The sequence below is a fragment of the Apteryx mantelli genome, chromosome 9 (assembly GCF_036417845.1).
Source record: "Apteryx mantelli isolate bAptMan1 chromosome 9, bAptMan1.hap1, whole genome shotgun sequence".
In the NCBI taxonomy this organism is placed as follows: Eukaryota; Metazoa; Chordata; class Aves; order Apterygiformes; family Apterygidae; genus Apteryx; species Apteryx mantelli.
In genome coordinates this window covers 19,137,768-19,151,526 of record NC_089986.1, presented here as the reverse complement: position 1 = coordinate 19,151,526, position 13,759 = coordinate 19,137,768, and the positions used below count along the sequence as shown (strand labels likewise).

Here is a 13,759-nt window from a genome sequence, read left to right as displayed (position 1 = left end):
AAATAAGCCCTTCATTATAAGTAGAACATTTCTTACCATGGTCACCTTTCTCATTTCATGCACTTCATTGATTTTTCTATTCTACTTTAAAGTATAAATATCTTCTCTGATGTTATCTTCTTAAGGATTTTTATGTTGACTGTCTTCATTGTTTCTTTATTAAGTTTAGTGCATGTTACATTTCATGGTTTTTCTCTGCAGATGACCCTCATGTACAGTATTCTGCAGTGAGCAGCTTTGTGTTTCTTCGTTTCTTTGCTGTAGCCGTAGTCTCACCTCATACTTTTCATTTACGACCTCACCATCCAGTAAGTTTTGTAAAGTATTGTTCTGTTTTATTCATAATTTTCAGATCTGTGTATCTGGGAAGGCATAAGTTACTTTCACTGGCTCTGTAATTGAGAAATAAAATAAGATTACTAAAAGTCTGTAGGCTGACTTTTCTGTTTTATACCCCGCCAAAGGAACTAAGACTTCTGCAGTTCAAATGATGTAGGCAAGCTATTGCTATTGAACAGGATGTGCTGACAGGGAAGGCACTTTTTTAGAATGGCAGCATGACTGAGGGCCTAAACTGCACTGATTCCTTCCACCGTGGGAGTTAAATATCCAGACAACGCTTTTGCCTTTAAGCGTTCTTTCCTTTGTGTTAATTGGAGGTTGTGAAGTTATTTAATAACTGGTCTCTGCATTTATTCTGGACTTCACGAGTTGTTCTGTCTTGCCAAATTTTCAACATATAGTAATAAAGTTAGTAATCTAATAATCCTGTTGTAGTAATGGACACAGGCCAATTATGTGTAAACAAAATCAGATAGACATACTTAAGTAGGAAACTTAAAAGACTAAAAATAAGAAGATAAGAAAAAAATACTGTATTTTTCACATAAAATAGAGAACATGTATGAAACCTTCCCATCCTGAGGTTATTTTTATATGCTTATTTTATCTACTTATGTGTAGCATTTTCAAAAGAAAAATCTAATTACTCAAAATCATTCAGTCATTTGACATTATGTGGTTTGTTATGGTAAAAGATTAGTGGAATTCATCACTTCAATATTGAATATCTTAAAGAGATCAGCAAGGCCTCTCTGTGGCTGTTTATAATCCGGTGTTAAAACACCAGAGGGGAAGTAGTAAACAAATTGGGCAAAACTTTAAAGACAAGCTTTTAAGTGTGGTTTATATTATGAAAATTTCCACCATTCATCAGCAATAGTTCATTATCTTTAGTATTCAGTTTTGAATGTTTCAGAAGCATTAGATATGTAGTATTAATTTGAGGGAGCTGATGAGATGTTTCATAGGGAAAAATATTTTTTTGTTCACTAATATTGAATTATAGTGATAATGAATAAAATTTTAAAAATAAAATACTCTGTGCAGTAATCTTTAATACATACATATATTCCCAAAGCATAGGAAGTACCATAGGACAGTGCTGCACATGCCCTTTTTCCTGTAGGGAGAGGAAGAAAAGGTGTGTCAGACTTTACTACATTTTGTAATATAATCCTTTGATTTAAAAATGAAAATTTCACAAAAAGGATTACCTGAAGTTATCTAAAAATGTTATGTAACATCTTAATTTTTTTCTTTATTCTAGGATGCACAGACTTCTAGAACATTAACTCTTATATCAAAAGCTATCCAGACTCTGGGGAGTTGGGGAAGTTTGACCAAAAGCAAACTTGTAAGGCTCCTAATAGTGTTCTGTCTTATTTCATAGACTACATTCTTGAAAAGTTTATTTATGTCTGTATACCTTTTCTTTCAGTCAAGTTTCAAGGAGACATTTATGTGCGAGTTTTTCAAAACATTTCAAGAAGAAAAGTTTACCGAATCTGTTAAAAAGGTACCTTTCTACTTACAAAATTTTTTTTTTTTTTTTGCATGATTGGTGCATTTGAATACAGGGCAGTCTCAGTAATTAAAAGTCTGTGGTGTCATTGTTCAGTTTTCTACTAGCAATGCAAAAATGTTTTTGTGGTTCATTCCAGGTGTAAAACGTACCAATAGAATGCACATAGGACTTATACATTGTGGACTTACTTAATTTAGTTTAGAAAAACCATTTGTGTATTAAATATAAATCACTTGGAACAGGCTTTATTAGATCTGCCGTTTAGGAGCTAGTTACAGAAATCTGTAATTTATGGACATCCCTTCTTACCTTGTTTCAAGTGCCTGCAATATATTTTCATTTCATCTGTTATCCAAAATAGTTGTTCTGTATTGGAGGAAACTCTGCATATGAAAGAGTAGGTTTAGTTTGTTCTGTTTTTCCAGATACTATATTCACTTTGTATTTTTATTTTAAGTTCCTAGATGATGTTTCCTCTACTGAAAGTAAAGAGCCCAGTGGTCTGAGTGAGCCAGTACATCTAAAAGAAGGGTAAATACATCTTAAATCTGTACCATAAGAAACAGAATTGACTTGTCTGTTTTTCATTAATGTCAACATTAAATTGTTGTACACTAAAATATAAATGTTTGATTTCTACTATAATAATTATGATATTTCTTATTTGTGATAATTCTTCATTAGTTTGCAGAGTTTGGAGCTTTGGGGAACTTTCATAATTCATCTTCTAAATATTTTAGAAAAAATTTAAAGATCGTTTAAAACTTTTTAAAGTCTGTTTGCATTTCTGCTGTAATTCAGTGTGTACTCTGATTGTTTATTCAGAACTGTTAAAATGTATTTTAAGATAACATAAAATTTTATTTAACTTAGAATTGCTTTATGTGATGTTTAAGCCTAGCTGGGCAAAATGTTCTGCCTTTATCTTAGAGGAAAAATATCCTATAATTGGAATATTTAACAGAAAATGATAGAATGCTTTTATAAGAATTGTGGCAAAAATGGCTGTTTCTAAGAAAGGAACAAACTGTCTTTTTTGATATTGGTCAAGAATAGGTGGTAAATTAATTCAAACAACATGTTTGGGGGGAGGGGGGTGTTCGTACTCACCTGAGAAGAGATTCAGAGCAATTAAAGATTCCTCTGTGAAACAAGCATCTGAATTTAAAACAAAAACAAATGTACCTCTTAGTAAAATACTAAACAGAAAGGAAGGAGGAGACAGTGGCAGTAGGTCAACACTTAAATATATCAATTTGGAAGCTAATCTGTATCAGAAACTGGCAGTTGCGCCAAACAATAGTTTCCAGTGAGTATGCTTTAAACAGTACTGAACACAGCTTGTGTCTACTCATCACTGAGTCTTGTTCAGCATCATTTCATCTGTATTCAGTTCCTGATCCAGATAAGGACAACTACACTCGCATGTAGAAAGTGGCAGGAAAGAGAAGGAGAATATTGTAACTGAATACACCTTACTGCTTTCTGGGAAAACTTGTAGTTCTGAATCTGAATAAGCAAGAACCCATCCCAAATTCACTGCTACAAACAGAATCTGGATTGCATATTTGTTAAACTCCTTATCTTTTAACAGAGCTCTGTACACGGATCACCATATGGAAGGTAGTTGTGAGGACCTGGTTTGAACAACTGATTAATAGAATTTTTATGTCACTGCATGACAAACAATAATGCGTTATCTTAGATAAGTGGTTTTGAAAGCTCTTTCAAAGATTAATGGCAGCATTTTCATCCGATTCTGTCTTTACAGAGAAATGTACAAAAGAGCTCAGGGAAGAACTCGGATTGGTAAAAAGAATTTCAAGAAACGGTGGTTCTGTCTAACAAGTAGAGAATTCACCTACCACAAACAACAAGGTAAACTATGTTTATTTTACAGGATAGTTTTTGTTACCAAACATTTCTATTTAATTCTATTGCAAAAATGCATTTATGGCAAGTCTCTTCACTGACTTCGTGTTTTGTGACTGTTCACTGTACAATAACAAAACATAATAATTCTTCTTACTTAGATGTTACAGTTGGAAGAATTCTCCATGTTTTTAAGTATTTGCATCTGATTTGGGCTTTTTTAATTTTTTTTTTTCTTTTTCTTTTCCTAAAGTATATGGTATTAGTGACCTTCGCCCTGTTCTCCAAATGCTTCCGATCTGTATCATAGTCCTACCTATCTTGCAGAAGGCTTCTACAGCAGAGTATTGGGAATTTAGTGTATGCAGTAAAGACTGACTCTCGGAGACATCCAAGATTTCAGTACTTTAAAGGTCCAAGCTGTGGGAGTGAGACTCTTAGCTTCTTTGCACAGTTTTTGAGAGCTTCCAACCTGGGAATGCTGGCTGCTCTGAGAGCCTTAGTTGAAGCCAGAGTTCTTGGAACTGCCAGTTCAGCGCAGCAAACTGGAGAACACATTTTTCTTCCTCCTGCAGCAAGGAATTTATTAAATGCTGATGCTGGGCATGTTGGAGTTACTTTTGATTTTTGAAAACCTGAATAGGTTGCCTAGTGAGCTAGCAGGAAAAGAGAGGGGTTTCTCAGGAAAACTGTTACCTGCTTTGGGGAAGTTAGTTGAAAGTTATTTCACAAAATGTTTGGTTTTGATTGATTCAGCATTTGACTGAATCAGTGCTTTAGCAAATCGTATTTCATCAGATGCTTTCTATTCATTTCTGTTCTGTAGGTGTTACTCTGTGTGTGTGTGTGTGTGTGTGTGTGTGTGTGTGTGTGTGTGTATTTACAGTTAAAATTTTCCTTGAAAATAAATAAGATTTTCATAGATTTCTTTAATATGAAATTGTTCGTGTATCTGTGAAATACAGAAATATGTACAGAACAGTCAGGTTCTTCATCTCTTTGGATGATTCTTACTTTACTTTACAGTTTGTTCAAGATGCTGATACAGCAAATCCAGAAGGCAATTCATGTGCTGCAGTGTCTACATTTACAGAGAAATCAAAGTTACTGTTTTTAAAAATGGAAAAAAGAAATTTTGCCTTTGGCTAATTCCAGAACTGCCAAAGTTACTTCATATTCTTTAATACCAAGCACATGAGATAGACCTGTAGACTGTCATACATGATGGTTGTCAGTATTGGGTAACAAGCAGGTTTTTGATGCCTGCATTACGTTAACAGGCATTTTACTTGCGTTTCCTGCAATAATCTGGTGTAGTCTTGATGTGGTTCATTTGGGTCCTACATCTGGATCACAGGAAAGTGTTTTGGCATTGGATATACTACAGTTTTGATTCTCCAGGATGGTCTTTTGACAGCCAGTCTCTTCTCGGATGGTAATGATAAACTATGAGATTGGGCATAGATTTGGCATTTCAGTCTTGCTTTTACTTCTGTTTTCTAAATTAACAGTAGATAGAATTTAGGGAAAAAAATCTTGTTTTTTATTTTATTTAGAAGAAGAAAACATGCTAAGCTTAATTTCTTTTTTATAAGCCTTTTAATCGAAAAATTAAACCAACCAAATAAATAGCACCCTATTCTGTTATATATGACAGGTTCTGTAGCACACCTCACTGTCCAATTCTCTTTCAATTTATTACTTTAGGGTTGCATATTAACTTAAGCAGATACATCAGTGAGAAATGGCAGATGATTTCCTTATCTTTGTGCCTTGCTGACTGAGTCCTTTCGTTCTCTCATCATTAGAGTATAGTCTAATTGATGTACCTCTTCTCAACAATTAAAATGCACATTTTGAGAACTTATCGTATAAGTGCACTAAGTTTATTTAAAAGCCTCTTGTTTCACTATCGTTATCCATTTATGAATTTTTGCAGATAAAGAACCAATTTTCACTATTCCAATCAAAAACATCCTTGCAGTGGAGAAGCTTGATGAGAGCTCCTTCAACAAGAAAAATGTGAGTCAAAAGTTATTTGAAATTCTTGACATGTTCTTTAAATAGAAGATTTTAATTAGCTTAGTTTGCTACAGTAGGGTTGCTTAAACCCTCTTACTAAACATTTCAGCAAAAAAATCTTTGATGGATCAGGAAAAAAAATAAGAGCTATATGCAGTATTAGCTGGTACTCTGAACGTGGTACTTAAAATCTGGAGATTTGGGTCTTTGCCCTGTCTCCTCTCTTATTTTGACTTGTGCCTCACTTTCCGAATTTGTAGAATGAAGGTTAAAACTATTGTGACCTTATTACAAATCACTTTTATGCAAGCTATTATTAGTATGTATTATACTACCAAACTTACATTTATTCCTTATGATGAGAACTTCCTATAATACCTTCTATCAGTTTAGAGACAATTCTCTTCCACAAAGCCTCATTCTGGACCTGTAAAACATGAGTATTTTTGCCATTATTTCAAGCCAAAATTCTTAGGCAGTGATAAAAGTACAGTTGTTACTTAGGCTGAGGATGGCTAAAAGAGAGGCTTTTGGGAATCTTCTTTTACTCTTAGGATGAGAAGCACAAAGGCAGTCCATGTCACATTTAGCTATGTGAATGAAGATGACAAAATGCATCATCTTCTGATTCTTTATGCATTCTTTTTTGGATGAGAAAATGGTGTAAGCAGAACACAGGGAGCTGTCTTTTTTCCTGAATAGGGTTGTGTAGTATCTCTGAAGAGAGGTGTTGACAGGAAAACAAAAAAAAGTCTTTCTCCCTTGTCTCACTTTTTGTCTTAATTTGGCTCTGATGAATCGCCAGAGATCTCAGATCATTTGTAAGATATTCAAAATTGCTCAATAACTGAGCACAGTAATGTTGCTTTTCCATCTACAGATGTTTCAAGTACTACATGGAGAGAAGCCACTCTATATCCAAGCAAATAACTGTGTAGAAGCTAGTGAGTGGATAGAAGCTCTCTGCCGGGTGACGAGATGCAACCAGAAGAGACTTAGTTTTTACCATCCTTCTGCTTTTCTGAACGGGAACTGGCTTTGCTGCAAGGCTACTGTAGAGAACACAGTGGGCTGTGCTCGTTGCACTGCGTAAGTTGCTTCTGAAATAAAAACGTGTGTGCTTTGTAGGACAAAATCTGTTGATTCACTATAAAACTTGAGAACCTGAAGGCCAGGATTTCGCTATGTTTTAGCAGGCTTTGCTACTAAAAATGTATGTTATTAAATAAGGCTTGGAATACTGGTTTTTAGTACATCTAGTACTTTTAGTCATCATATGAAATACTGAAGGTAGTCAATTCAGCACGTAAATCAGAAATATTGAATGGTTGATCTCTTTATGCTGAATAATCTATTTTATAGCTGATTCTGCTGTTGATACTTGGATTACCTTGTGTGCTGCTACCATATCAGTACTTGATAGAAATCTCAGTAGTGTACAGGGGTGTTTTTTTGTTTTTTGTGTTCTGGGAGAGGCGGTAACATTTCAGTTCTATTTCATACCACGTTGTGGTATTTCTTCTCAGAGTGGGAACTTGATAAAATTAAAGGGTTTTGGTGCAATGCCTCTCTCTCATCATCTGTGTTCTGAACTATCAGTAACTGACTCTTCTAAGCTGTATCCTGGCTGTGGCAGCCCAAAGCAGCTTTGAAACCAGCATCTTCCTTGTCTGTCCTTTTGGATCCTAATGTGTGTAATGAGTACAGAGCTTGTTGGGAGGAAGACATCTGATCTGGGGTCACTACTCGGTGGCAAACCTTGGCTGGTGATAATTCTTCTTTGAGGGCTATTGCTTCTACTGCACTTGAGAATGGAGATGAGTTTTCTCAAGTTTGTTTGGATGCCAAGTTTAATGCAGAAATATGACACACACAGGTCATTTGTATGAAGTTACTGAAATAGCTTGCAGCATAGGGCTTACCCTGAAAGTCTCTCACTTTCACTTAATGACTTTGTCTTGTTTTACACAAACTCTTTTTTCATTTTAATCTCACTGTTTTTAAACACACTGTACTAAGAAAACAGGCCAGTCTTGGATGTAGATTCAGACAGATAATTAGGGGGGTTATTTTGTTTGGCTTTTTGTTTCTTTGGGGGTTTGGGGGGGGGTTGTAGGTATGTTACAAAAAATGCAAAATATCTTTAATTGTCAGTTAATTACAGGTAATCTTACTTGGTATTTTGAAATACTCTTACACTAGAAGTACTGAATAATAAATTCTGTTGTAAAAAGTACTGCTCTGGACTTATTCCCCTCAAAACTTTATATTCTTGTTTCTGTAAAAGACTTAAATGCTAAATTTTGTGTAGCAATTGTGAAGTTTTCTGTGAGTGATAGACATAATAAAAGACTAAGTATATTGAAACTGAATCAGTTTTTATTTGCTTTCAAACCTTTTGGAGAATGAGTTATACTGACTACCCATGTCTTTTTTTTTTTTCCTTTTAATTAGAGATGTTCCTGCTGATACTCAAATTGAGATTGATGGAGATAGAGAGACAGAGAGAATTTACTCACTTTTCACCATCAACATATCTAAACTTCAGAAGCTGGAAGGTATTTAAATAATAATTCAGAAGAACTATACTGGTACTAATCGGCTGTAATTCCTTAGCCCCATGATATCAATCTGATGTCTTAAAATTTTACCTGAATATAATAGAGACTATATAGAATATATTTTTGAGTCCTTAGTGCTCTGGTATCAAACAGTCTTCAGTAGCCATTGGGTGTGCACCTTGTTCTAAATGAATTTGCATATAGAAAATCTCAGCAGTAGTCTGAATAAGAGGATACCTCCAAATAAAGCCAGTTGCTCCTCTATCTTTGCTCTCCTTTCTCCTTTTCCTGTCTAGGGAAAGAATTATATACAGCATGGTTGAGTTCTGAGAAAACGTTGGTCTTCTGGTAACATGAACAGGAGGGATCTAGATGCTAAAGATAAATACACAACCAGTTGAGAATAAGCCACAAAAATGTTAGTACATCTAGTTGATGCTCTTTCCTGTTTTTTGTCTTAATCCACTGTATTTATAAGCTAGAGTAACTTTTTATTTCAGAATTTCAGAATCGCCATTTACATTGTAAGAGGTCTGTTTATTAAAAGTCAAAATTCTAATCTGATATTTGTGGTAATTTTTGTAGAGGCTTGCGGAAGTATAGCAGTCTATCAAGGTCCACAGAAAGAACCAGATGACTATTCTAACTTCACAATTGAAGACTCTGTAGCAACCTTTCATACACTTAAACAAATAATAGATATAGTAGAAAAGCTGAATGACTCCCATGAAAAATATCGAAAGAAGAGATCATCTAGTGCTAAATATGGCAGTGAGTAAGTATCTTACATAATTTTGACATATGTGAGTATGTGCAAAAAATGAGGTCAGGCTCATTCAGGTAACGATGATTTAAGCTAAAGTTAGATCTTGACAACACAGAGACCAGAGGAAGATAAGGTGCATCGATTTGCTGTATTTGTAATGAAGCTTTTTACAAGTCGTTAGATAATACAAAAAGTTCCTCTGGCATGGGATTTGTCTGTGTTTGTGTTGAGATTCCCATCAGCAGGTGCAATGAATCTGTTTCCTTGCAACTTAAATTTTGCGTGAGCTTCAGATGTTACCCTAACTGTCTGCCTACCTTCTAATGTTTTTAATAATGTTAAATCTCTTTATAAAATTTCAGTTAAGAAAGAATTAAGATGCCAAGTTATATAAAACTGTAAAAAATTATACTGCATGCATCTTTCATGTACTATTTGTATTGTTTTTTAATGCACTTGCTATATTAAATGGTAAGGACTATTTTTTGGTGAAGTTCAAAGAATCTGTTCTTTGGAGTACACAGCTGCTCCAGAGCAGATTCTTTCATTTCTCTTTGATCCCAGCTAATATCTATAGAACAACACTAGTCAGGTTTCTGTTTTCTTCTTGGCATCAGGAAGGCTTGATTTACCAGAAGAAAGAATGCTCTGACATCTGTTTGGTTTGCCTAGTTTTAATATTTGACCTGAGTGGTTTAGAAAAGTTGACATTTGATTTAGAAGTTTCACATAAAAGCACATGAGGTTTTCAGCAAACCATGAAATTCCTCAAGTAGTGGTAGAAATTGTGCAAAGAATATGTTTGCCTTATAAATTTAAATTATATGATGAGAATTGGAAAGCAAATATTACTTTAAAAATATCTACATGTGATACTTTATTTTTTCCAGAGAAAATCCAATTGTTGGAAAAGTTTCCTAACCAAAACAAACTGTGGCTTATGTGGATGAAGAAGAAACTGGAAATGTCCCTGGGTTGTCTTTGGTGGTGTTTGTTTTGTTTTGTTTTGTTTTTTTGTTTTTTCTTTTTGTTTTATTCATTACCTACACTTTTACAAAGTATTTAAGAATGAACATGAATGTTAATTGTGTAGACAATCTATTTAATATTTAATAGAAAACTTTCTGCTCAGAAATCTGGTCTTAAAGTTTATTCCCATTTTGCTGAAGAACTTGAAATTCCAGGTTCTTGAAGTAACAGATGTGAATAAATCTAAATGTTTTTCTGCCATTGCTGTCTTATTGGAAAGAACTTTCTAAACAAATAAGCTTTTTAATGGAAGAAAATCAATACAGCAATTGTTGATTGGATTACATCTCTGAGTATATGTACTGCAAACTTGCATCAGTTTACCATGAGTGCCTGCCCTGCTGATATGGATCTTGAAATCGAAATCCTGAGATACTTTGACATGGAAAAAATCTCAAGCTTCATATTCAAATCATTTGACTTTTTTCTCATGTTAGGTTTTGCCAGGACTTGATTTGACTTAATCCTGGAGTCTTACAAAATCATGCAGTATGTTGCATATAATCTGGACAGCAGATACCGGTGTTAGTTATTTTTTTTAAGTACTAAAGAAGAAGAAATCAGGGAACGTATATTGTGCCTCGTGTTTACATTTGGGGTGAGTAATATATGGAGTGACATTAGACCACTATCTATTTTTCTTTAGGATTTTTTTTAAGATACAGATTTTTTTCTTTATTTTAATAAGAAATGCAGGGTAGCAACCCCCCCCCCCCCCCCCGCGCGAAAAAGTTTGCCTACCAACAGAAAAATTCAAATGTGAACAGATTGTGGTTAAAGTACTGATCAACTTACATGAGCCCACATATGATTTTCTTTATTAAAAAAAAGTAATAATTATGCCCAGTTTATCTTTGACTACAAATCTAATAAATAATGCATCTCTAGTTAATCACTCAAAGCACTTTAGATATCTGGACTATCCCAGATTATTTTTAGATACTTTGTAGTATCTGCTTGTTATGATCAGTTGAATGATCAACATTGTTTTGTTAATGCTTAAGTGATATTTTTGTGTCTTTAGTTGTATGGATTCTTATTTGCCAGTTAACACAATTTTAAACTGGTATTTTTGACTTTAGGAAGATTAATTGTTTTGCTCACTTCATCTGAGAATTTAGGTTATGCTGAAAGAATATATATGTATAGAACCAGAAGAAGCAAAGGTATTACTGTGGCAACTTTGCTTCAGCAGTATTAAATACAATGGTACTCCTTGGATTATTATTTTTTTTAATAATAACTGTCTATGTGTGGTACTTCTATTTTTGGAGCATTTACTGTGGGGTCTTTTGTTTTTTTACAATCATGATTTGCCCAAAATAATTAGGAATGTAACTTACCAATAGAAAGAGTAGAAATTCACAATGCTTAAACTCTAATGTACACTATACGTTTGCAATACTGTTGTAGGGAGGCTTTCTACAGAAATACAACCCAATTGGCAAGACAAGATTGAAATAACTTTTGAAATGAATGTAACTATTGTAAAAATGAGTATTTGTTTTAATACTAGAAGAACTATTAGAGAATATCTGGAATTCAGAACCAGTATCTGCAGTGTCACAATCATTTAATCACCTGCAACTGTTTTTGCCTTTTTTATATGTATTTGTATTCTAAGGAACTTTTATTTGACATCAGATGAAAATAGGGAGGAAAAAAAAATCTTTATTAATGCCAAGAAATGTGTTTTGCCAAAGTCAGGTGGGTCTGATGAATTGCCATTAAAAAGCTGCCATTAAAGTTGAATGCTATTGAGTGTCAAAGTTAAGTTTTGTTATGTATTGGCCAACCCTGTTGCAAAATGTCTGTTCCTTGGAGCCATTTTCTGTTGTTTTCAAAGTCAAATTTATGACAAATTAAATTGAATGCTATTGTAACATTTTTTGAAAAATATGCACTTTTTATTTGCTTTGGTACTGGAATATCTAGAAAAAACAAAGGCCATTTAATATTTGTGACCATTAAGATTTAATTTCTCATTTAATAATTTTTTAAAAGGCAGTAGATGTTCTAGAACTTAATTAGGTACAAGTAGGATGATTAATAATAAAAGTTGCCTTCATTTTGATTAGTCCAGAAAGAAAACATTATTCAGTAATTAGATCTATTTGGATTGTAAATTATCATTAGTTTTAATTTGTATTATGATGATGTATTGTTGAATGTATTTTTATTTAAATTTTATTTTCTTATCAAGATATTAAAATGTTTTGTAACATTGCTTGAGAATAACTCACAAATAAATTTACAACAAACTTGATCTGCTGCGTATTTGCTGAGAGGCCTGGCTTTTTAGATTGTTTATCATTATTCGAAGACTGAATTAGATCAGGATTTACATACTGTAGTTGGGTATAACAAGATAAATCCTTTTGACAGAAAAAGCATAAAATTAAGTTGAGGGATCTTGCATGGTCACCTACAATATTTTGGGTCTTTTTTCTCTCACCTGTTCTCAGTCCTGTGTCTATGGGATGTTTTTTTTTTTATAAGATAACTTTGTAGAAATGTTATAGGTAAACGTGACAAATTGACAACCACTGGGGCCAGGTTGCATAAATTCCAATTTATAAAATAATTGAGCAAGTCACAAGTAAGCAAAACAGCGCTGGGCGGCCGGGGGGAGTCTCCTGCTCCACCAACGGCGCGCGCAACCCCCCCTCACAGTCTCCTTATATGCGATTCCAGTTCCGGGTATACGGGGCACCTCCTGTAACTTCTGCGGTTGCGCCGGCTGTTGCTAGGGGGTCTTCTTCAGCCCTCTGGTGGTCGTGGGGATGAAGGCTGGAGTCTTCCTCTGCATTGTGTGCCATATTAGGCTATCTAAACTAACATTGCCGCTTCGCTAGCTCAGCTCAATTTTCTCAGGCGGGGTACATGCCCCCCACCACAGGCTGTAGGATGTTCCCACAGATGTTCCCAAGGCTGTTTCTCGCTGATGTAACAAATTAGTACATACCACAATACAAGATGTTCCCAAGGCTGTTTCTCACTTTGATGCAACAAATTAGCACATATCACAATCCCCCCTTTTTGTTTTGGTCCCTTCTAATTTGTTCATCAAATCGAGCAACAGCCTCCTGTGCCAGGGAGAGCATAGGGTTATGCTTACTTTCATCTTCATTTAGTTGTTTATATTGACTTTTTATCAACAATAGGTGGGCAGCTTCGAGTCTGCTTTTTGCTAAGTTAATAATTTTGTTTACTATACACGGCCCAAAGGTCAACACAAGTACTAGTAAAGCTAATGGACCCGCTGTTGCAGACAATAAGGTTGTTAGCCAGGGAGAACGACTGAACCATGATTCATACCACCCTTGCTGGGCTTCTCTTTCCTTTTTACGTTTTTCAAGGCCTTCTCTCAATTTCGCCATAGTATCCCTGACAACTCCTGTATGATCCGCGTAAAAGCAACATTCTTCTCCTAGGGCTGCACACAATCCTCCCTGTTGCAAAAATAAGAGGTCCATCCCTCTTCTGTTCTGTAACACCACTTCTGATAGTGATGTTAACGACTTTTCTAAGGAGGTGATGGATTTTTCTACCATTTAAAGGGTTGGTGTACGTTATGTTCCCCTTTGATTCGTCTTCCTAATAAGCCCAGCACAATCATCTTCCAGAGGAGTAGTGGACCCA

General features: G+C 34.7%; 1 protein-coding gene across 3 annotated transcripts in view; it reads left to right on the top strand.

The window, feature by feature from the left end:
* RASA2 (RAS p21 protein activator 2) overlaps positions 1-10,834 on the top strand; it is a 50,446-nt gene extending 39,612 nt beyond the window's left edge. Inside the window, exons 15-24 of one of the 3 annotated variants that reach the window (XR_010885037.1) lie at positions 202-308; positions 1,610-1,696; positions 1,781-1,858; positions 2,325-2,398; positions 3,639-3,745; positions 5,679-5,761; positions 6,642-6,850; positions 8,216-8,319; positions 8,619-8,740; positions 8,908-8,991. Coding sequence is in view for 2 of the 3 variants with exons in the window: in XM_067301876.1 (XP_067157977.1) it covers positions 202-308; positions 1,610-1,696; positions 1,781-1,858; positions 2,325-2,398; positions 3,639-3,745; positions 5,679-5,761; positions 6,642-6,850; positions 8,216-8,319; positions 8,908-9,097; positions 9,979-10,009 (1,070 nt within the window). In the remaining variant the exon portion in view is untranslated. Of the gene's footprint in view, positions 1-201; positions 309-1,609; positions 1,697-1,780; positions 1,859-2,324; positions 2,399-3,638; positions 3,746-5,678; positions 5,762-6,641; positions 6,851-8,215; positions 8,320-8,618; positions 8,741-8,907; positions 9,098-9,978 lie in introns of those variants that run through there. The other 2 variants (XM_067301876.1, XM_067301877.1) reach the window with 2 other exon arrangements.
* Positions 10,835-13,759: the final 2,925 nt, after the last annotated feature.